This window comes from Heloderma suspectum, chromosome W (genome assembly GCF_057233095.1).
Source record: "Heloderma suspectum isolate Gila_16-S chromosome W, 16-S_ref, whole genome shotgun sequence".
Taxonomy (NCBI): domain Eukaryota; kingdom Metazoa; phylum Chordata; class Lepidosauria; order Squamata; family Helodermatidae; genus Heloderma; species Heloderma suspectum.
In genome coordinates, this window is record NC_139475.1 from 57,799,641 (window position 1) to 57,824,114 (window position 24,474).

General features: G+C 46.7%; 1 protein-coding gene across 13 annotated transcripts in view; it reads left to right on the forward strand.

Annotated features, from left to right (window-relative positions):
- LOC146334054 (nuclear factor 1 C-type-like) overlaps positions 1 to 24,474 on the forward strand; it is a 280,437-nt gene that overhangs the window by 212,046 nt on the left and 43,917 nt on the right. For 8 of the 13 annotated variants that reach the window (XM_084824951.1, XM_084824954.1, XM_084824950.1 and 5 more), the window contains one exon: positions 22,367 to 24,410. In XM_084824951.1, the coding sequence (XP_084681077.1) occupies positions 22,367 to 22,638 (272 nt within the window). In that variant the 3' untranslated portion in view covers positions 22,639 to 24,410. Of the gene's footprint in view, positions 1 to 22,366; positions 24,411 to 24,474 lie in introns of those variants that run through there. The other 5 variants (XR_014786399.1, XM_084824955.1, XM_084824958.1 and 2 more) reach the window with 3 other exon arrangements.

The following is a 24,474-nucleotide window of genomic DNA, read 5'->3' on the forward strand; positions in this document are numbered from 1 at the left end:
CACTGCATTTGGAGGATAATGAGAAGGGAAGATAGCATATAACGTTTCAAGGGGGACAGAGTTGTTGGGAGCAAGGCTGATAGTCCACCAGATCTCATTTCTACTGCCTGAAGAACATCTGCTTTAATGCTTGTGCAAGTTCCTAGTTCTCATTGCTGCACAGAAAAAATGTGTTGGCAAAAAAAGGCTTTGTGATATTCTCAAAAGATCAGTTGCTATATTTATTGCATTTTTCATCCTACTTTTTAGACAATTATTGTCTCCCGAAGTGGCTCAGCTCAGTCAAAAAGAAATACAGGCTTTTCCATCAGGCTTGGGGGGAGGGGGGGACTAGAAGGAGAAACTGCTTTACCTGGGCTGCCTTCAGGTGTGTTTTTGCCTCGCACCACTCATCTACAGGCTGTATATGTGGCTGGAGCTCGCCAGAGGCTTCTTGGGGAGAGGACTAGGTGGAGAAGCTGCTTTACCTGGGCTGCCTTGAGGTGTGTTTTGCCTTGCCCCACTCACCTACAGACTGTATATTTGGCTAGAGCTCCTTTTCTAGCTGGAAGATCAAGGCTAGTGAGGGAAGTTGAAGAGTCTATCAGACTTGGATATACCACTGGGGTGATTATCCGGTCTTGGTTCTACACTGTAATTGTGTTTCTTAGTTTGCAGTAGTTCATATTGCTTTTATCCCCTCTCTTAGAAAAGGGTATTCCTTTTTAACTTTAACTTTTTTAAAAACCTATTTTTAAGTTTTTCGTTGCTTTTCTTTTTATCCTCCTTTTTTAAAATGCGTATTGGAGTGAATTCAGAGTGATCAGGTTACCATGGTACTGACCAGGGCCCAGAAAGGCCAAAAGAGATTTAAAGAACCTCTCCCTGCATCTGCACAGAGGTCAGTTTTGGAATACTGTCTCCCAGTAGAATCTGAGGGAATATCTATTGAAGCTAACACAATTAAGGACCAATTTACCCCTGCCATGGTAGGCACATTGAATCATATTTACATGGTGAGAGGTGAAGATAACAGGAATTTCCAGTTGGAGGAGTTTGTAGGTACACAAGGTGGATATGGTGGACAGTTGGTCCCCTGACCCAAAAATGTTGTGTGGAAATTCTTACTTGCTGTCCCCTGAACATGGTATATTCCAGGATAATTTTGGTTCTGAACAGCAGGATAACCTGATGGATAAGTGCACAGGAAAGCAAAATCAGGTAGTCCTTGCTGAAGTGTACACATCCCCTAGGGGCCAATGCTTCCTTACAGCTGAAGTTAATAAGAAAAATTTTAAGAGTCTGGAAATATTAAAGAAGGAGCTCTCTGGTCTTAAGGCCAGCATGCAAATCATAGTGGGCCTAATTGAGACTAGGATATTGACAACAGCTCCTGTTCCTGCTCCAGTACCACTCAGTCAAGAAACCGTCTGATAACATTCCTGATCTGAGAGAGCTGCAGGCTGACACTTCTCTCATTGATAAACAGCATCTTAGGGACCATGTGAGTAATTTTTTGCTGGACTGGGAAAGACAGAGCATGCCATGGCCAGATACGGTAGAAGTGGAAGAAACTCAGGATAACATTACTGAAATTTCCCACCTTACTTTTTCTGACCCTGATCTAATTATATTAGATGAGTGGCAAGAGGACTCAGTAATGGAAACTGGTATGCCAGATAACATCATGAGGCAGAATGGAATAGAAAGTGAGCATGGGGAATTGGGGGAGAAGCTGAAACAGGTGGACATTGAATCAGATTTAATTAGGGCATCCCAGACAAAGGATTCCCTGGGTAAGTCTGATTTCTGTATCTCCATATACAATTGGCCACTGAAACAGATGGATGGCTCATGGAAAAGAGGTGCTATCAGAGTTACTATCCATAGTTGAGACATTATGGAAGGACAAAGGGGGGCTGACTTGCTCATGTTTGTACCCCTTGGGGTATAAGAAAACAAGAGGTATAATTGAATTGACCTTCATCTGCTTGGAGCGTTGCCAAGGTTTTTGGAATGTACTTGCCCTTTTTAAGAGTAACAATGTGTCCTTTAAGTGGGGTAAGCACACACTAGCACAGAGACCTAAATTCACCTATTCATACCAAGAAGTGGTTCAACAAAAGAAGGTTATTCATTAGTCACTCCCCAAATTGGCATAATAGGGTCCATTCCCCCAATGAGACTCCACATAATTGGACGAACTCTGAGGAAGCCATGCCCATGTATGTGACTGACCCAAATAACACTCCCATCCCATGGCACAGACGAGGGAGTGGTTCTGAGTGTTGGGGAGGTCCATCTCCCTTACTTACTACTCATAATACTATCGTTTCCTCTAGGAATTATGTTCGGGGCACTCAAGCCAACTATAACTGGGACAGAAATACATATGAGCTAAACAAGAGTTCAAACAATTCTTCGAACTTGAGAGATGGGCACTGTTTTAGGAAAACATGGGGAAATCCTGATTTATTCTCCCCAAAGCCCAGCACCACTCCTGGAAACATCCCTGACTAGATGGTTTGGGTTCATATTCCCCCTTTTCTATTTTATCATGGAACATAGCTGGGTGGCAGAACAAGTTAGCAGATCAAGAGTTCAGCAGATTTCTTTCACTTTATGACATTCTTTGTTTCCAAGAAACTTGGTTATTGGAAACCTCAACCCTTTTGCTCCAGGGATTCAGTTCCTTTCTGCTTCCTGCAACAAAACTCCATCAGCAAGGAAGAGCCAGGGGAAGCCTGGCTACACTTGTCTCAGTGAAGCTTGATGTTGAGGCTGAGGTAGTTCATCAGTCTAAAAGTAATTTTATTTTATCAGTATTGGTAAAGGTAAGTGGAAGTGTGAGCTGGACACCTGAATTTGCCTTAATGTATATTTTCCACCTGATAAATCCTCACTGAACTCAAAGATTCTATGGGAAGAATTGGCGGAGGTACTGAACCTCTGTGAAGCATAGTTTCCTGAAGCGAGTCTAGTGGTTTGTGGTGACTTTAATGCTCGTGTTGGTCCAGGACCCAATGAAAATGGAAACGCTTTTGGTCTGGATTGTACCGATGTCTTTCCATACAATTGCTTTTCACATGATAAAATAATCAGTGAAGAAGGTTGGAGACTAGTTGAACTTATGTCCTGCTTCCAGCTGTTATGCCTTCATGGCAGTTTGCAGGATAAGTCTAATGGATATTTTACATTTCTTAATAGTAGGCCAGGTAGTGTTATTGATTACATCTTTTGCTCACCAAAGTTATTGTCCTATAAGGCAAGCTATAACGTTATAGACCGACCAGAAAGTGATAATTTACCTATACTTTGGTCCATCTTTATTAGGGGTGTACGAAAGTCACTTACCTTTTCAAAGGGTGACATTTGTGGTGGGGGGGAGGCGCTCTGTCCCTCCCCCCAAAATTCTCTCTGGCTGGCTCCACTCCTCAGAGATTCCGCGGAGCCGTCGGCCAGGGCCGCCCGCAGCCGGACATCCGGCCACTGGGCAGCCTGCAGGGGCGCAAGTGGCGGCTGCCGTAGCCGCCGCCATTTGCGTCCCTGTATTTTGCCGTGATAGGCTACGTAAATATTTACATAGCCTATTATGGCAAAAAAAAAAAAAGGGAACGCAAACGGCGGCCACTACGCCATTTGCGTTCTTTCTTTCTTTTCTTTTTTTTGCTGTAATAGCCTCTAACATGGCTATTATTTTATTTTATTTATTAAATTTATTAATCACCCATCTGGCCGGTCACCCAGCCACTCTGGGCGATGTACAACAATAAAAACAGTTTATACAATAAAATTCAACATTATAAACATCACATTTCTAAAATTACCCTAGCCCACCCCAAACACCTGCCTGAACAACCATGTTTTTAATGCATGGCGGAAGCTCATTAAAGAGGGGGCATGGCGGAGTTCCCTAGGGAGGGAGTTCCACAGAGTGGGGGCCACCACAGAGAAGGCCCTCTCCCTCGTCCTCACCAGCCTAGCTGTCCTGGCTGATGGGACAGAGAGGAGGCCATCTGAGGCTGATCTTGTTGAGTGGCCTACCTGGTGTTCCTGGAGATAGGCTGGGCCGGAACCATATAGGGCTTTAAAGGTCAAAGCCAACACCTTGAATTTGGCCCAGAATTTGGCCATTTGCATTCCCTTTTTTTTGCCATGATAGCCTACGTAAGTATTTACGTAGGCTATCACGGCAAAAAAAAGGGAATGCAAATGGCGGCCGCCGTAGCCGCCGCCATTTGCATTCCCTTTTTTTTTGCCATGATAGGCTACGTAAATACTTACGCAGCCTATCACGGCTTCCGCAGGGACGCAAATGGCGTCCCTGCGTTAGCCATGATAGGCTATATGGAAGAAGCGAATGGCGGCCGCAGATGCAGACACCATTCGCAATGCAGTGCAGTCAGCAGCAGGTCGGTGCTCCATTCTGAGCCCATTTCGCGGGGCGGGGGGCTTCATTCCACCACGGTTTTCGGGGGGCCGAATGCACTGGCATTCGGCCTCACTGAGATTCGTGGCGGAATTCTCTGACATCCCTAATTATACAAGCTCCCCAACTGCGCCCCCTCCCGATGGACACAACAGAGGGAACAATCATAGGTGGGGAACGTTTAAGATGGTCTTCTTCTGTTACCCAGCCTGTTCAGGATCATTTGAACAGTCCTTATCTTTTGGGAGTATGCCAAAACATTGTGGAAGGACATGTCGATCCTATAGATGGCAACTTGATTATAGCTAATCCCTTAAGGCCACTCTTAACAAGAACAGTCCATCAACCTAGATTGGTCTCTCATAAAGTTGGGTGACATAGAAGCTAAAAAGAACCTGTCTCAATTAACTAGGAGGGTAAGGCAGCTAAAGTTGGAAGTAGATTTGGAAGCATTGGCTTCCTATTGGTTAGCTTACAAGAACCTTCTTAGAAAGAAAAAAATGACATTTATGATGGTTCAGTGGAAGGAGTTGGGTCTTGCAGCCATGGAAAGGATGGGGGTGCCAGAGGGTAGCACTGGGAGAGGAGGTTTCGGACCCGTGGCCGCTCACATGTGGGGTGCCACAGGGTTCCATCCTCTCCCCGATGCTATTTAACATCTATGTGAAGCCGCTGGGGGCTATCATCAGGAGGTTTTGGGTGCGGTGTCATCAGTACGCGGATGACACGCAGCTTTACCTCTCGTTCAAATCTTCACCAAAGTGGGCCGTAGAATCCCTGTCCAAATGTCTGGAGACAGTGAGTGGCTGGATGGGGAGGAATAAGCTGAACCCTGACAAGACCGAGGTACTTTTGGTGGGAGACAAGAGGAGGCTGGGGGATGTTGACCTGGTGTTGAATGGGGTACGGTTACCCTTGAAAGACCAGGTCTGCAGCTTGGGGGTCATCTTAGACTCCCAGCTGTCCATGGAGGCTCAGGTGTCAGCTGTGAGCTGGACAGTGCTGTACCAATGCCATCTGATACGGCAGCCGCACCCCCACCTTCTTGACCATCTGCTCCCATCGGTAGTACATGCCCTGGTCTCCTCTCGTCTAGACTAGTGTAATGCGCTCTACGTGGGGTTACCCTTGAAGACGATTCAGAAGCTGCAGCTGGTACAGAACGTGGTGGCTCGCCTGATTAAAGGCAGCCGCCAGCAAAATCACATCATTCCAGTGCTGAAGGAGGTGCAGTGCACTGGCTACCAGTTGTTTTCCGGGCCAAATTCAAGGTGTTGGTTTTGACCTTTAAAACCCTATATGGTTCTGGCCCAGCCTATCTCCAGGAACACCAGATAGGCCACTCAACAAGATCAGCCTCAGATGGCCTTCTCTCTGTCCCATCAGCCAGGACAGCTAGGCTGGTGAGGACGAGGGAGAGGGCCTTCTCTGTGGTGGCCCCCACTCTGTGGAACTCCCTCCCTAGGGAACTCCACCATGCCCCCTCTTTAATGAGCTTCCGCCATGCATTAAAAACATGGTTGTTCAGGCAGGCATTTGGGGTGGGCTAGGGTAATTTTAGAAATATGATGTTTTTAATGTTGAATTTTATTGTATAAACTGTTTTTATTGTTGTACATCGCCCAGAGTGGCTGGGTGACTGGCCAGATGGGCGATTAATAAATTAAATAAATTAAATAAAATAAAGGAATGAGAGAAAGTTTTGGGACTTGATTACTATAATAGATAAGGGGGCACATCCCATGTTAGAGGCATGTATTTCAGCTAATACTTGGCATACTTATTTTAGTAACGTTTTTGGAAATGATGTAAGTACTGGCAGCAATGGTTCAACTTCCTTCCAGGCCTTGGCAGCACACCCGGAATGGCCCCCAGTCACAGAACAAGAAGTGAGCAAACTTATCCATGCCTTAGCAGTGTGCAAAGCACCTGGGGAGGATATGATCCCACCTGAGGTTTTAAGAGTAATCCTGAATGGTGGGCACCTGTGTTAGCAAAATTATTCTCTCTCATTAGTACCACGGGAATCTTCCCTGAAGTATGGAAGTTGAGCATAATATTTCCAATTCACAAGAGAGGAGATAAATCTAAACCTCAGAACTATCAGCCAGTTAGTTCACTAGATGTCAGCTCTAAGATCTATAGCCGTTTCCTCCTCCAGAAGTTGTCAGACTGGGAAGATGAAAATAATATTTTACACCAAGAACAAGCTGAGTTTAGGAAAGGCCACAGCACCGTGGCCCAGATCTTTGTTTTGCACCATTTAATTTATAAATATATGACTGGTCCTTCCAAAAGGCTCTTTGCTGCTTTCATTGACTTCTCCTCAGCCTTTGATTCAAACAATAGGAGTCAATTGTGGGATAAGCTTGCAGAGACCAATATTGATAAGAGATTGCTATTCCTAATTTGGGAATTTTATACAAACACAACTATGAGGGTAAGGGCAAGCACAGATGGGAGATTGTCAGAAGAAATCTGTACAACCAAAGGAGTCAACAAGGTTGCTTGTTGGCACCGCATTTGTTCAGTCTTTATATTAATACCATTGTAAATGTGTTAAACTGCCCAGACCACTTCCCTCCCACAATAGGCAACCGTAAAGTTGCGATATTAATGTACACAGATGACTTGGTACTGCTCTCCATGAACAAAATTGGGCTGAAGAAAGGCCTGAACAAACTTTATGATTTCTACCAAATAGAACAGCTCACAATTAACTATGCTAAATCCAAGGTGTTGGTCTTTGGTAAACGTTCCCCCAAGTACAACTGGAGGCTAGATGGAAATAAGATAGAGCAGGTTTCCTCATTCAGCTCCAGAACATTAAAATAACAGCACAGAAGACAACTCGCGCTATCTTGAAATTTTTCTACTCCAGGGGAGGCAGACTAGTGGCGCCAGCATGGAAAGTGTTCCTTGGAAAAGCTGTTGCTCAAATCCAATATGGGATTGAGATTTGGGGGGGTCAGGCATAACAATTTGAAGGAGTTGGAGGCTTGTCAGAATCAGTTTTTGAGATCCTTACTGGTATTACCCCCCGGGACCCCAGCCCCCTTCCTCAGGGCAGAGACAGGTGTGGTATCAGTAGGAGCTAGGGGTTAGAAGGCAGCCCTTCTATATTCTAAGAGGGTCCTGGACATGCCAGAAGATCGCTTCCCCAAGCTTTGCTTAAGAGAACAAATGAAGAAGGGTGGCTGGGCCAAGAGTTGCTAAATGACATTTAATAGGGATAAATGCCAAGTTCTGCACCTCGGAAAAAGAAACCAAATGCACAGTTACAAGATGGGGGATACGTGGCTCGACAACACGACAAGCGAGAAGGATCTTGGAATTGTTGTTGATCACAAGCTGAATATGAGCCAACAATGTGATGTGGCTGCAAAAAAGGCCAATGCCATTTTGGGCTGCATTCATAGAAGCATAGCTTCCAAATCCCGGGAAGTACTGGTTCCCCTCTACTCAGCACTGGTTAGGCCTCATCTGGAGTACTGTGTCCAGTTCTGGGCACCGCACTTTAAGAAGGATGCAGACAAGCTGGAGAGGGTTCAGAGGAGGGCAACGAGGATGATCAGGGGGCTGGAAACAAAGCCCTATGAAGAGAGACTGAAAGAACTGGGCATGTTTAGCCTTGAGAAGAGAAGACTGAGGGGAGATAGGATAGTGCTCTTCAAGTACTTGAAAGGTTGTCAGAGAGAGGAAGGCCAGGATCGCTTCTTGATCACCCCAGAGTGCAGGACACGGAATAATGGGCTCAGAAGCCAGATTCCGGCTGAACATCAGGAAAAACATCCTGACTGTTAGAGCAATACGACAATGGAACCAATTAGCCAGGGAGGCGGTGGGCTCTCCCACACTGGAGGCCTTCAAGACGAGGCTGGACAGCCACCTGTCAGGGATGCTCTGACTTGGATTCCTGCATTGAGCAGGGGGTTGGACTCGATGGCCTTGTAGGCCCCTTCCAACCCTACTATTCTATGATTCTATACCTCTAAAAACCTTCTACCAGATATTTTTACTCTACTGGGAACCCCCAAAAAATGAGGGATTGGATTTATGGAAAAGATAATAGGCAGGACCTAGATCTAATTCAATGTTCAAACTTTTCTCAGTGGTACCTGTTTAAAATGGATCATGAAAGAGCTCAATACCTGCAAATTCTTAATTTTGCTTGAGAACCTCATTTACAGAATTATGCTTTCAAACCATGCCCACAGCATTCTTGGATGGAAAATATAGGCATGTTCCAAGAAGCCTATGATTCTGCATCTGTGGCATGGGAGAGGTAGAGGATATCTCACATTATTTACTGTGCTGTCATTTATATCAAAACCCCAAGGAAAGATTCCTGGGACAGATTTTGGCATCCTTACAGGGTAAAGTATCTATGCGAAGATTTGTTGGATACTGTCAGACTGCGACCCTTTTGTTACACACAAAACAGCTCTGTTTGCTAAGGCTGCAAAACGTATTTGTGCAAGCACTCTGAATGCTATTGCAGTGGACTGTGCAGGTGATTCATTAACCTGATTCTGTTTACCTTCTGTAATATGATATTTTAAGTTATGTTGCTTGTAATGGCTATTAGTCAAATACAATAAAATGTTCAGACTCAGAACTAAAAAGACAAGACACACCAGGGAAGGGAAGGGGAGTGGAGGGAAAAGGAAGAGGAGGGAAATCAGTTTTGCAAGGCCAGAACAAGGTGGTTAAGGAAATATCCAAGGCAACTTAGGTTGAACAGTCAGAAATTTATTAAAGCACATCATGGCCGTGGGAGAGACACATGAAACGGTGTCTCCCTCAAAAGAATCAGGATGCCTTTATACAGACTGAAAGTTGGAGAACAAAGAAAACACAGTATGCATGCTCAGAAACCAATTAGTACTGAGTTACTTTGGTGGATGGGAATTCCTGCTTATGAGCAAGTTACAATTACCTTCTCATGGTCACACACACACACACACACACACACACACACACACACTCAATCCCATCAGGCACCTTGCCTGAACCAAACTACTTACAAGGCCTAGTCAGGCCTACCTTCACAATCCCCCCTTTGGCCTATCAGCCTCACCATCTATGCTTGTATTGTTATCAGTTATTCAGTCTCTCTCTCTCTTTCTCTTCTTTTCACATTTCTCTTTGCATTCTACTGACCATCGGGTGCAGTTCAGCTTTATGTATAGTTTTTGTAAGGAATCTGATACAACATTTAAACAAAGCGATGACCACATGGAACAAAACAATGCAAACAAGCATTATGCTTATTACATTGCACATCTTGCTAGGTGGCTGTTTCTGGTTGGTCTAGGTAACGGGGTTTAATCATTTTAGTCTGATTCAGTGGGATTTGGATGACTGGTGTGCCTCTATGGGCATGGACTGGCACATGGCTGCAGATGTAGCAGCTGGATACATTCAAGTCTATTCGAATCTGGTTCACCACTTTCTGGAAGGTGTTCTCTGCTTTCATGCAGCTGACGATGTCAAGCAGGAGCAGGATGCAGGCGGGCCACATCACGACAATGTACCTCTGGTGGAGGCTGAGACAACTCTTCCTTCACTCACAGGCGCTAGGCTCACCTCGCCAGCAAGTGCGTGGCTCACTACTGGTCCTTTAGAGGTGGCTAATCTGTAATCCAGAGGAGGCTAAAGTGCCAGAAGTCTAAGACGATTTCACACAGTAGCAGGAAAAAGCGCACTAAGCCAGTACCACAATGTCAACCAGAGATGTTCTTCTCTTTCTGGGTCCAAAATGACTCAAAGGGCTGATGAACTCTGTGATGAACACACATCCAGCGTTGTCTGGTTCTGGGGCGCATTGTCTCCAGGGGCAACACTTTCTTGCAGTGGGATGCAGGGATCCAGGTAGGCTGTCTTTGCAGCTTCAGGCAGTGTGGGTGGTCAACAGCACCTGATGGGGTCTTTTCCAGTGAGGCTTAAGGGAAGACTTCCTCTGATGGCTTTGATGGAGACTCAGTCTCTAGGCTCCAGGTGTGACACTATCGTAGGAACGTCTGGAAGCACAGTTTAACCTGCAAATGGAAAGCCTTCACACACTTCATTAATGCCTGGTAATAGTTCAACACAGTCTCATCACTCAAATGCAAGTTAGTAAGATGTTCTTTAATAGGTGCTGAAGACGGGAGTCTCATGGGTCTTCTTATAAGGATCTCATGGGGACTGAGTCCAGTCTGTTGGTGCAAAGTGGCACACATGCTCAGCAGGGTCAAAGTTAGAGCATCAGGCCATTTACAGTCAGGGCCATATTGGAACAAGGATAACTGTTTTGGCAGTTGGCCTCTGCACACCACCACATTGAAGTTGAAAGGAAACACACCCAGATGGGAGCGAAGTCAGGACTTTCAGCTGTAATTCAAGGGGCTTGACAAAAGTGGGGCACTGACCATTCAGGAAGGACAGCCAGTGGCATACACACACCCCTGTCTTTGGGGGCTCATAAGTAATGGAGCAAATGGCTGACAAGCAGCTGCATGGCCAGGTGTGGCCTGTTTCCTGGGTGCCTCATGACCACTCAAGCAGAGAAAAGGCCTGGAGGTGGTTCTGAGTGTTACATTTGCATTTGGTAGCTGTTCACTGGAACCCCCAACATGAGGTCCAAAGAGGTGTCCATGCGAGTGAAGGAGGCCATCATGAGGCTGAGGAAACAACATAAACCCATCAGAGAGATAGCAGAAACAGTGGGAGTGGCCAACACAACAGTGTGGAACATCCTGAAAAAGAAGGGATTAACTGGCAAGCTCAGCAACAGCAACAGGCCTGGAAGACCACGGAAGACAACTAAAGTGGATGACCGCAGAATGCTGCTCATGGTGAAGAGGAGCCCTTTCACAACATCTAGCCAGGTCAAGAACGCTCTTGCAGAGGTAGGCATGTCACTGTCAACATCTGCAGTCAAGAGATGGCTTTATGAATGTGAATACAGAGGCTTCACAACAAGGTGCAAACCACTGGTAACGCTCAAGAACAGACAGGCCAGATTAGCCTTTGCCCCCAAACACCTAAAAAAGCCTGCCCAGTTCTGGAATAAGGTTCTTTGGACTGATGAGACCAAGATTAACTTGTACCAGAATGATGGGAAGAGAAAAGTATGGAGAAGGAAAGGAACAGCTCATGATCCAAAGCATACCACATCATCTGTCAACCATGGTGGAGGCAGTGTTATGGCATGGGCATGTGTGGCTGCCAATGGAGCCGGGTCACTGGTGTTTGTTGATGACCTGACTGCTGATCAAAGCCGCAGGACGAATTCTGAAGTGTATAGGGCTATACTATCTGCTCAGATTCAGCCGAATGCTGCCAAATGGATAGGACGCCGCTTCATATTGCAGATGGATAATGACCCAAAACATACAGCAAAAGCTACCCAAGAGTTTCTCCAGGCAAAGAAGTGGGATGTTCTTCCATGGCCAAGTCAGTCACCTGATCTCCACCCAATAGAGCATGCTTCTCACTCACTGAAGACAAGACTGAGGGCAGAAAGACCCACAAACAGGCAGCAGCTGAAGGCAGCTGCAGTGAAGGCCTGGCAAAGCGTCTCGAGGGAGGAAACTCAGCATTTGGTCATGTCCATGGGTTCCAGACTTCAGGCAGTCACTGACTGCAAAGGATTTTCATCCAGGTATTAAAGGCGATCCTTAAGTTTGAAATGATGTTGGTTTTTTCCATTACTATGAGCCCCCAACGACGAGGGTGTGTGCGTTCCACTGGCTGTACTTCCCGAATGGTTAGTGCCCCGCTTTTGCCCAACCCCTTGAATTACAGCTGGAAGTCCTGACTTTGCTCCCATCTGGGTGTGTCTCCTTTCAACTTCAATGTGGTGGTGTACAGAGGCCAACTGCCAAAACAGTTATCCTTGTTCCAATATTTCTGGCCCTGACCGTATGTCTCCCTAGTTACTTTCAATAAAAGTTTATGCTTGCTTAGACCACTTTAAAATCTCATTCTCGTCTTGACAGCATCATTCTAGCACATGCAGCATCTCTCAACAAACGTTCAGCCTAGCTTGCTTTTTCTTCTTTGTGAAGTAACACTTGCTGGTGCACACAGAAGGTTGAGCCTGAGCTGCAATACCTGTTCAAACACATTAGCCAAGACACGACCAGGCAGACGGTCCTCAGCCAACACTCGCTCTCTACTGCTAGGGATGTTAGAGAATTCCGCCACGGATCCCAGGGGGCTGAATTCCAGTGAATTCGGCCCTCCGGAATGCGTGGCGGAATGGAGCCCCCTGCCCCACCACCCCGCGAAACGGAGCTTACCTAGCTGCGGCTCAAGCGGTGGCTCCAGCCACTGCCGGGCTGCTGCAGCTGCAAATGGCAGCCGTCGTAGCAGCCACCATTTGCGTCCCTACGCCGGCCCGTGATAGGCTACATAAATATTTACGTAGCCTATCACAGCTAAAGCAGGGGTGCAAATGGCATTCCCTACGCCATTTGTGTTCCCGCTTTAGCTGTGATAGGCTATGTAAATATTTACGTAGCCTATCACGGGCTTGCATAGGGACGCAAATGGCATCCCCTATGCAGGATGCCATTTGTGTCCGCAGCAGCCCAGCAGGAGCTGGCCAGGCAGGATTCTGGGGAGGACGAACGGATCGTTCCCCCCACCTGCGGAACCCGGCGGAGCCAGGTAAGCGGGATTTCATACACCCCTATCTACTGCCAGTCACACACAGTCATTGCCTCTTGAGTTTTACACGGGAGAAGCTGCTGCTGCTGTAGCTTTCGGGTGGCGTATAGCACAATCTGTCCAGCAGACCCGAAGGACAGGCATTTGTTGACTGAGAGGAGTAAAAAGCTCACACTCCCACACGGCAGGAACAATAGGTGCCAGTACAGATATAGAGACATTTTCTCTAAAGCAAAAACGAAGTTACTGAGTACATTAAACACATTATTCACATTTATGCAACTTGCTTGATCGTAGAATAGTAGGGTTGGAAGGGGCCTACAAGACCATCGAGTCCAACCCCCTGCTCAATGCAGGAATCCAAGTCAGACTCAGAGCATCCCCGACAGATGGCTGACACCTTCACCCCTTAGGGGACTGACTCAATCGACTCTACCCTTCTTATCTGCTACTACAAGAGGGGGAAGAGGAACCATGGGCGCGACCAGACAGCTGTCCGGGGAACGCTACAAATGGTCAGTGTACTGAGAACAACCAGCCAGTCTCCTGATTTTGGAGTTGTGCCACATCTTCAAAAGTTGCCATGGGAGACTGTTTAGTTGCTGAAAGGAATAGGGCAGTAGCCCTTGCGAGGGTGAAAAGTTCTGCCACTTAAGCAGAAGTACAGTTAGGCAAAAGAATTTGTTCTATTACAGTATGGGAAACGCAGACAGCATCTCTCTTCAGCATTCCTTTGACAGGACCCATCCACAAAATACACACAATCTACATTGTTATTATTTATTATATTTCTATACCGCCCCATAGCCGAAGCTCTCTGGGCAGTTTACAAAAGTCAAAACATTAAAATACAATATACAAAGTTTAAAAACCATTTACATAAAAAACATGGACAATATATACAACAACATATACTAAAAAAAACTTTGAACTAAAAACATTTTTTTAAAAAAAAAAATCCAAAAATAAAACACAGCTTAAAAAAACACTGCTTAAAGCAGTATGCAAAAGTCAGAAGAAGGAATCATAGAATAGTAGGGTTGGAAGGTGGGTCCTATAAGACCACTGAATCCAACCCTTGATCAAGGCTGTCCAGCCTCATCTTGAATGCCTCCAGTGCGGGAGAGCCCACCATCTCCCTAGGTAATTAGTTCCATTCTCATATTGCTCTAACAGTCAGGAAGTTTCTCCTGATGTTCAGCCGGAATCTGGCTTCCTGGAACTGGAGCCCAGTATTCCGTGTCCTGCACTCTGGCATGATCGAGAAGAGAACCTGGCCTTCCTCTTTGTGACAACCGTTCAAGTACTTGAAGAGCGCTATCATATCTCCCCTCAGTCTGCTCTTCTCCAGGCTAAACATGCCCAGTTCTTTCAGCCTGTCTTCACAGGGCTTTGTTTCCAGTCCCCTGATCATCCTCGTTGCCCTCCTCTGAACCCTCTCCAGTTTGTCTGCATCCTTCTTCAAGTGTGGTGCCCAGAACTGGACACAGTACTCCAGATGAGGCCTAACCAGTGCTGAGTAGAGGGGAACTAGTACTTCCCGGGATTTGGAAGCGATGCTTCTATGAATGCAGCCCAAAAGAGCATTGGCCTTTTTTGCAGCCACATCACATTCTTGGCTCATATTCAGCTGGTGATCGACAACAATTCCAAGATCCTTCTCGCTTGTCATGTTGTTGAGCCACATATCCCCCATCTTGTAACTGTGCATTTGGTTTCTTTTTCCTAGGTGCAGAATTTGGCATTTAGCCCTATTAAATATCATTATGTTGCTTTCTGCCCAGCGCTCCAGTCTATCCAGATCACTTTGAATTTTGGGTCTGTCTTCCAGGGTATTAGCTATCCCGCCCTAATTTGTGTCATCTGTGAATTTGATCAGCATTCCCTGAACCTCCTCATCCAAGTCATTCATAAACATGTGGAAGAGCACTGGGTCCAGGACTGAGCCCTGTGGTACCCCACTCGTTCCCTCTCCCCAGTTGGAGAAGATCCCATTGAGTCCGATTCTGTAGCCAACTCTGGATCCACCTGATAGTAGTTTCATCTAGCCCACTTTTAGCTAGTTTGCTCATCAGGATATCATGGGGCACTTTGTCGAAAGCTTTTCTGAAGTCGAGGTATATTATGTCCACAGCATTCCCACAGTCCACAAGGGAGGTTACCTGATCAAAAAATGAGATCAGATCAGTCTGGCAGGATTTGTTCTTGACAAATCCATGTTGGCTTCGAGTAATCACTGCATTGTTTTCAAGGTGCTTCCAGATGGATTGCTTTATCATCTGCTCCAGAATTTTTCCAGGGATTGATGTCAGACTGACTGGTCTGTAGTTCCCAGGTTCCTCCTTTTTACCCTTTTTGAAGATAGGGACAACATTAGCCCTCCTCCAGTCATCTGGCACTTCACCCGTCCTCCATGATTGCTCAAAGAGAATAGACAGTGGCTCTGAGAGTTCTTTTGCCAGTTCCTTTATTACTCTAGGATGCAGTTCATCTGGCCCTGGAGATTTGAACTCATTCAAAGTAATGAGGTGTTCCTTGACCATATGCCTGTCGATCTCAAGCTGCAATCCTGCCCCTTCAGCCTGTACTTCGCCTTTGCCAAGGGGGTCATAGACCCTCTTTTGGGAAAAGACTGAGCCAAAGTAGGAATTGAGCACCTCTGTCATCTTTGTCCTTTGTCATCTGTGATAATTTCGCCATCCTTATTTAAAGGTGAACCACCATTTCTTTCCTCTGTCTTTTACTATGCACGTATCTGAAGAAAGCCTTTTTGTTGCTTTTAGCCTCCCTCACTAACTTCAGCTCTTTCTCAGGTTTAGCCTTCCTGACACCATCCCTGCAATTCTGTGCTACCTGCCTGTACTCTTCCTTTGTAGCTTGGCCTTCCTTCCACTTCCTATATGTGTCCTTCTTTTTTTTCAGGTCATCTTTAAGCTTTTTGTGAAGCCTCACTGGCTTCTTCTGTTGTCTTCCGCCTTTTGTTCTTGTTGGAATGGTTTGTAATTTTGCCTTGAGAACTTCCTTTTTTAAAATCTCCCACCCATCTTGGACTCCTTTTCTCCTTAGCGTCGCTTGCCATGGGACCTTACTGATCATTGTTCTGAGTTTATTAAAATCGGCTTACCTAAAATCCAGGGTACGCGTCTGGCTACACTCAGCTTTTGCTTCCTTTAGAACCAAGAACTCAAGTATAACGTGGTCATTTTCCCCCAGAGTTCGCATAACTGCTACTTTATCCAATAAATCATCTCTGTTGGTTAGGATCAAGTCAAGGATAGCCGATCCTCTAGTTCCTTCCTCTACCTTCTGTAGGAGGAAGTTATCAGCAACACAAGTCAGGAATGTCTTGGAGGGGCCATGTTTTGCAGAAATTGTCTCCCAACCAATACTGGGGAAATTGAAGTCCCCCATTCCTACTACATCATGCTTCCTTGAAACATTGGCAATTTGCTTTTCAAAAGTTTCATCCTCGTCTTCTCCTTGATTGGGTGGCTGGTAGTAGACTCCGACCACCAGGTTCCTTTTATTCTTTGCGCCATTTATTTCAACCCAGATGCTCTCGATGGGGCTACCAAGCTCATCCGCCTGTATTTCTGTGCAGAGATATTTATTTTTCACATACAGTGCAACCCCACCTCCCTTTCTGTTCCTCCTTTTCTTTTTGAACAAGTGATATCCTTCAATTGCTATATTCCAGTCATGAGAGTCATCCCACCAAGTCTCAGTTATACCTATCAGGTCATAATTTCCCTCTTGTATTAAGAGTTCAATTTCGTTCTGTTTGTTTCCCGTACTCTGGGCGGTGTCTGTATATAGACATCGAAGACCATGTGCTTCATGGTCTGGCTTTCTTCCTACATGTGCCTGAAGACTATTATTGGCCACTATCAGAGCTGTCCTCTCCGTTGCAGTGCATGCGCCTACGTCCATTGTTACCCCCAACTTTACATCTCCCTCCCCTGCAGGATTCAGTTTAAAGCCCTCCTGATGAAGTTCTTCATGCTGTGGCCAAACACATTCTTCCCAACCCTTGTGAGGTGCAACCCATCCCTTGCCAACAGCCCATCTTCCAGGAAGTATAGCCCGTGGTCCCAGAATCCAAATCTCTCGCGCCGGCACCACCTTCGTAGCCAGTCATTCATTCAGAGTACTTTTCGTTCCCTTTCTATCCCTCTTCTAACTACTGGAAGGATGGATGAGAAAACTGTCTGGGCCCCAAAGTTCTTGAGTTTCCTTCCCAAAGCTTCAAAGTCTGACATGATTTCTCCGCTTGGCGGTATCTTTTGTTCCCACATGGGTGAGAAGGGATACCTGTCAGTGGGCTTTATGAGTGCAGGCAACCCTCCAGTCACGTCTCTAATCCGTCCTCCCGGGAGACAACATACCTGGCAAGTCCACGGGTCTTCGCGACATACTGGGTCTCGATCCCACGCAGCAAGGAGTCTCCCACTACTACCACTCTTCTCTTCTTGTTGTTGTAGGCCTGAGTTTCATCTCCTCTGCTTGGCTGATCTTCAGCCTCTTGCTCACTCTCCTGCGGGGTCCCCTGTACTTCTTCCTCTGCAGGCTGTCCTCCAGTCTCCTCCGCAAGTACCTGGAATCGGTTCCACAGCTCCACTGCTTCCACTGGCGCAGAGTGGCGTCTAGTTCTTCTGCTCCTAACTGTCACCCTTTTCCAAGGAGTAGGCTTTGCTGCATTTTTCCTCGCCTCAGCATTTCCCACTTCTGCCTCAGCTTGCTGTTGCTCTTCAAGCTTCTGATCTTCCCTTTGCTGCTGCAGTTCCCCCGTTCTGTCCAAGAACTCTTCGTCTTCTCTTATTCCCCGGGGGGTCGCCACTCGTCGCTCCAGTCCTCTTCCTTTCTCTTCCAGCAGTGTGATCGACTTGCACCTGTTACAGGTGTAGGCCATGTTGATCTCAGGCAAGAAAACAAACACTGCAAACACCTTGCGGGTCACCACTGCTGGAAAGTCTTTTCCTTCCATGGTCTCTATTCCCTTTTCGTTTCTAGCTTTCTGATGGTACTGGAATAGCCTCAGCTTTGTCCTCTATTCACTGGAGGCTAACAACAGAGTCCCACTGGTATGGGAGTGTGTGTTACAAGACAAAGAAATGTTTAAAAAAAATGTTAGGGGCCTCCCCCTTGACCTCCCCTGCAGAACTCCTGTTCGCTCTCCCTCTTTGCTTGCTCTGGTCGCTCGCTCTCTGGGAGCTTGCTTGCTTCTACAGTCCCTAGACCAGCTGCAGCAGCTTCCTCTGCTCTGCTCTGCTCTGCTCATCTAGGAGGCGGGAAACAGACTGAAACTTCCCACCCACACAGCTGCTGGGAGTACTCAGGCCATGCCCCTTCAATTCAGTTGGAGCTCTCTGGAGCACGTGGTGAGCACATGGCAACTCAGAATGGAAAGGACAGTCCCCTGGGCTTACCCCAGCCCACTCACCACTTTGCCTTTGTCTCCTCTTCCACTGCAACTCCCCAGGCAAACTCCTGTTTGCTCCCCCTGTTTGCTTTGCTCGCTCTCTGGGAGCTTGCTTGCTTGCTTGTATAGCCCCTGGTCCAGCTGGAGCAGCTTCCTCTGCTCTGCTCAGCTAGGAGGTGGGAAACAGGCTAGGAGGCAGGGGCGAGAGTTCTAACAAAGGAAGGCCTGCCGGAATAACAGTGTCTTTAATGCCTGCTTAAAAACCTTCAAAGAGGTCAGCAGGTGCATTTCAACCAGCAGGTTATTCCACAACTGAAAAGGTCCTCTTGCGTGTGGCTGCCAGTCTCACATTAGTCAGCCACAAGAGCCCTCAGAGGACTCTGTCAGGGAACAAAGGTAGTGCAACCAAGTTTACACAAAAGGTCTCTGGTCAATAGAAAGAAAAGTTACAAACCTCTCCGCTGTCTTAGAAGTTTTGAGAAGGAGGGGGAGGAGGGGGAAGCGGCTCGGGGATGTGAAGTGTTTCCATTGGCTGGCCAGGCCAGTGAGGACACTTATTTTTCTAATGCTCAACTTGGCTACAGAAAAGTGGCAGCAATGCTAGAATATTTTTTTTTTAAAGTCTTTAGACAATCTATGTAGTCTGCTGTAGTCTCACTTTTGCTTTGCTTACACTTGATGATTTTTTAGCCTAATCAGTTTTCTGCACACAGATTTCAAGGATTATTCCTAGGTGTCTGATGCGTGCTTGGTCTAAGGTATTAAGATCAGCTCATTCTTGATTTGGCCAGTTTGCTTGTTCTTTTAATCTAGTGTGCACTTCTTGGGGCAAAATAACTCGCATGAGTTGGTTCATGCTAGCCCAGCTAGGATTTTAACAAGTGATCACTGTTTGCAATGCTTTTCTAAATTTCTGTGGCTTTTCTCTGATGTTTCAAAATTTGACCTGGTCTTTCAATTTTTTACCGAAGTCCTTAAGACTCTGCTCCCGAGGACGTAGGTGACCTTTTTTGACATCTCAACATACCAATCAAAGAATGCATTCTCATTGACCCTGTGCCACCTTGGACCCTGAGATTCCAAGGCTCCCTTTAAATGCACAATCCTGTCCAAATCAAAGGTCCCAACAGGTCAAAGCATCCCAAATTGGACGGGTCAAGTTCCATTTGTCCAAAACTTGCAAGTCTTAGGTCCATAATTCCTGTACATGTACCCTTTGGGGCTGCGGAATTTCTTTGGAAGAATCCGACCCCACCCTCAATTCACACAGGAGTACACAGGGAAACTATCAGGAGGTGGCCACACGTTGCAAGAACCGAAAGGCACCGCCAAATTCCGAGGTACAGTCACAGACCGACTCCCACTGAACTGGAGGCACCGTCAGTCACTCGCGGTCAAGGGAGCTCATACCATGGCAGGGAGTGAAGGAATGGTCGGGTCACTCGCTGCCATCTCCATTCATTCAGGAATGATTTATTCAGGAGGTCCGTGCCTGGCTGGCTGGCTCATACCATGGAGGGAAGGAGGAAAACTCACCCACACAAGGCTCCAACGACTACCATTTGCCCTGTTCCTTTTTACCTCAGTTCATACCAGGCAACTCTCATCCAGTTCTTTTCCTCAGTTCACACAAGGCAGCACCCATTCACCTGACGCCATATCCCACAGACCACGGTAACGCCCCCCAAACCAAAAAACAAAACAAAACTTACCAAGTGCTTAAATTACTGACTGTATCGTTAAAGGCGGTATCCCATCAGCCAAGGCAGAATCATCCCATGGGCAGCCCCACACTGAGTCCCAGACTTGGAGATTTCAAAAGGTCTCGTACCTTGGTGCACGCTTCTGGGGTGTTCAGTGAGTGGCGGTCCAAATTGGTTCAGTTCTCCTCGGCGTTTGGGATCCGAGTCACAGCACCAAATTGTTAAGGAAACATCCAAGGCAGGTTAGGCTGAACAGTCAGAAATGTATTAAAACACATCACAGCCGTGGGAGAGACAGGCAAAACTGTGTCTCTCTAAAACAAAAGAAAACAGGATGCCTTTATACAGAGTGAAAGTTGGAGAACAAAGAAAGACACACTATGCATGCTCAGAAACCAGTTGGTACTCAGCAACAGTCTTATCAGCACAGCGGCCTTCCCATCTTTAGGGATGAGTTACTTTGGTGGATGGGAATTTCCTGCTTATGAGCAAGTTACAATTACCTTCTCATGGTCTCTCTCTCTCTCTCTCTCTCTCACACACACACACACACATACATGCACACATTCTCTCAATCCCATCAGGCACCTCGCCTGAACCAAACTACTTACAAGGCCTTGTCAGGCCTACTTCCACAGTGGTGAGTTAGATGAGGGCATCGAAACGCACTTTGGGCCACCCCGATAGTCTTTCTGTGTGAATAGCAGTTGGTGGCTCTTGTTCCCTCGACCCATGGATGGGGCTAAGGAGTTCTTTCCCCTTCCTTCTGCAATCCCAGCAGGGCTACTGTTGTACTGCAAGAATCCCAAGACACCAGAGACAGCTACTTAAATGCTTCTTTATTCTAGGCCTTCACTGGGCCTTTTTACAAAACTGAAACTCAAGCAAACAGTCTCCCTCTCCAATCCTCCTGACTCCTCCCTTCCACTTCATCTTCCTCCCCACTTCTTTCCATGCCTCTACTACAACTCCCAACATGCAGTTCACCTACCACAATACCACAGCTACTGTGCACTGGAGTTGAGTGTTCCTTCTTGCAGGGAAGGGGAAGTGAGCTTCCTGCCACTGCTTCTCTGGCTGATGGTTGGGTCAAGCTGGTCTCTCCCTTGGCTTGATCCTGTTTGCTTATACCTCCCTCATAACCTGCACCCAGATGCCTCCATTAATTTGATCACTTCTCTCTCTCTTATCACACACACAGCTCTTTGCAAACAAAACTTCCTAACTCTTTAAAAAAACACACACACATTAAGTTTCTAGCTCTCATGCAGAAGGCACTGCAGACTGAGGCCTTCTGCATGCAGGAATGAACCAAAGGTAAATTGATCTGCTCAACAGCGGAAATGGATTCTGTTGGTCGATTCAGACATGGTTCCTGTGATCCTATGAGAAGGTTGTGTTCTGTGACCATAGGAGTGTGGGATCTCTGGGTGGGCTCTTTCTCAGTGCTACTAGCTGAGAGTTCCTTTTAACTTTTATTTTTAATCCAGATTGTATTGTTAGCCTCCTTGACTGAAAGGTGGAATATTAAATAAATAGACAGACAGACAGACAGACAGACGGATGCTGGGGATTGAAACTGGGACCTTCTGTGTACAAAGCATTTGCTCTACTCCTGAGCTGTGGCAGCTTTTGATTTCTACCAGACATTCAGGCGTAGTTAGTGGCAGTGAGAGCTTTGAGCTAAAATATTCTGGAATTCAACCCTCAGATTGAAAGAGGCTTGACACCCATGACGTAGAGTCATAGAATCATATAGTTGGAAGTAACCTTGGAGGTCATCTAGTCCAACTCCCTACTCAATGCAGGATCTACAATACAGCTACAGTAGTCCTGGTGGACTGACTTCACTCCAGCACCCCCCGTTGGCCAAAGCTGGATTGAGGGTATATGAGCTGAATTCTTCAGGCCACCAGTTTGAGACAGTTTATGAAATTGGCCCTCCTAACAAGGCCACTTGGTCCCTGTGGGTTTTACAGTCTATGCACTTCAGTCTGTGATGGAGAGCTGGGAAGATAGGATCACAAAGGAAGGAATGATGGAAGGTTACTCTGGGGCATGACAGGTGGGAATTTTGGGCCAGGGCAGTGGTTTGATTGCGTTTTTAAAACAGTGGTATTTTTTCTTCCCTTCTTCCCTTTCTGTCTTCTCTCCCCTCTGCCTCCACCCCACCCCCAGCCTACTCCACCCCAGGCACACCCCCTGCGAACCGCTTCGTGGGACTAGGACCACGGGATCCTGGCAGCATCTATCAGGCTCAGGTGAGTCAGCAGAACTGTCCTCTGGTCATCGTGCTGCCAGGGAGGGAGATCCACAATGGATCTTGTCTGCAAGAGCAGCCAGCTGGGTGTTGCAGGGAAGAGAACAAGCAGAGCATGAAGGCAGCTGCCTTCCCGTGTTGGCCCCCAGCAACAGCAACAGGCTTCACAATTTTATTTACTCCAAGATAGACTGCCTCTGAACATGGGAGTCCCATTAAGCCATAGGGGATAGTATATGACCAAAGGAAAAGCCCAAAGATCTATCGGGGGGGGGGGGGACACACCCCTGCCTTTTCTGAGGCCCTCCCTGCTGTTGCTGAATTTGCTGCTGTGGCAGCAAAAATAGATGTTGATTTTGCTTGAAAACAGGGACCGTAGGAGTGTGATTCTGCTTCCAAACAAAGCGTGCGCTGCCTGTGCGTCTTGATCTCAAGCAAAATCACCCATTTTTGTAGTTGCCGCTGCAATTTCAGTGGTGGAGGGGTGATGCAGGGGTGCAGCCCCTGGTGGGTTCCATGCAGGACAGTGTGCCCCCCAACCCCCAAAAGTTAATTATTGCTGGTCCTGTTTCTCATGGTGGCCAAGCAGATGCCTTCAGGAAGTCCACAAGGGTGGGCATGAAAGCAATAGCCCACCCATTTCATTTGTCACCAGCGTCCAGCAATCCAAGTTAGACAGGCTTTGAACATGGAGGCTCCATTGAACAATCCTGGTTAATAGCTGTTCATAGACCCATCCTTTCTCTGATTATAAAAAGAGCCTTGCTGGGTCATCAGGCTGAGAGTCACTTACTGGGAGAAGCAGTAGTTCAGGGGTAGAGCATCTGCTTTCAGTGTAGAAGATCCCAGGTTGAATCCCTGGCATCTCCAGGTAGGGCTTGGAAAGACTCCTATGTGAGACCCTGGAGAGCCACTGCCAGTCATTTACAGTCAACTGACCAGCAAAAAAAAGCAAAAATACATAACAATAAAATACATTGTTCTACATCTTAAAATTAAGTCACAGTGCCATAGAGGATCTAATTAAAATAACAACATTCAAAAAATTAGCAACCTGCTCAGTAATTAATCTGTTGGATCCTCCAAGTAAGATGCACATAAGCGATTCTAAAGACCGACCTGGAAAAGACTGAGGAACTGGAAGTAGCAGGGCATCTCTGACCCCCTGATAACAACAGCAATTGAACAAAACATGTATAACAGATTCCATTTCAACATTGTTACAAGGCAAGGGCAACATCTCTCATTCACTGGTGTTCTGGAAAATCTGCCATCTAAGAGTTTAGAGGGTGAAACATTAAGCTGGGCCAAAGAGAATGCTTTCTGGTATTTAGGGATTGATAGCCAGTTTAAATAAACCATTCCGTCTTTGGAGAAGGTGCCCAGCAAAACCAAAATTCTGGGGGCACACGGGCCCTGTGCTGCATAGTAGAGCTCTTGGAGGTCACTATCTCGCAACCTCTGTTTAACTAGAAATTTTGTGCTATCCCAGACACTGCCAGTCAAGACAAGAGTGAACTAGAAGGACCAAAGGGTCTGACTTTGTAAGACAGCTTCTGATGTTCCTGTGTTGCCATGTCATCTTAACATTCTGTGTCCAGTAGGTTCCCAGATGCCTTTGTAAAGCCCATAAGCAGGGCAAGAAGGCAACAGCGTTCCCCCATGATTTGTCCCACAACATCTGGTACTCAGAGGTAGACTGCTTCTGAACGTGGAGGTACCCTTTCTAGCTGTTATACTTAAGAGCTGCTGATAGACCTAACTAGTCTGTGTTTGTCTAAAAGCCTTTGGAGAAACACAACTGGAGCCCTGCTGGATCAGACGGAAGGTCCATTTAGTCCAGCATCCTGTTTGCAACAATGGCTGGGTAAAAATGCCTCCTGGAAATGCCATAAGCAGCCACAGACTCTTGTCTGTTGTTTTGGCCCCTGCATTGGGTAGACTGCCTCTGAATATGGAGGTTCTGTCATCCCCAGGGTCATTTCTAGACCCTTAAAAGCAGTGATCCAGTCACCTACTACAGCTT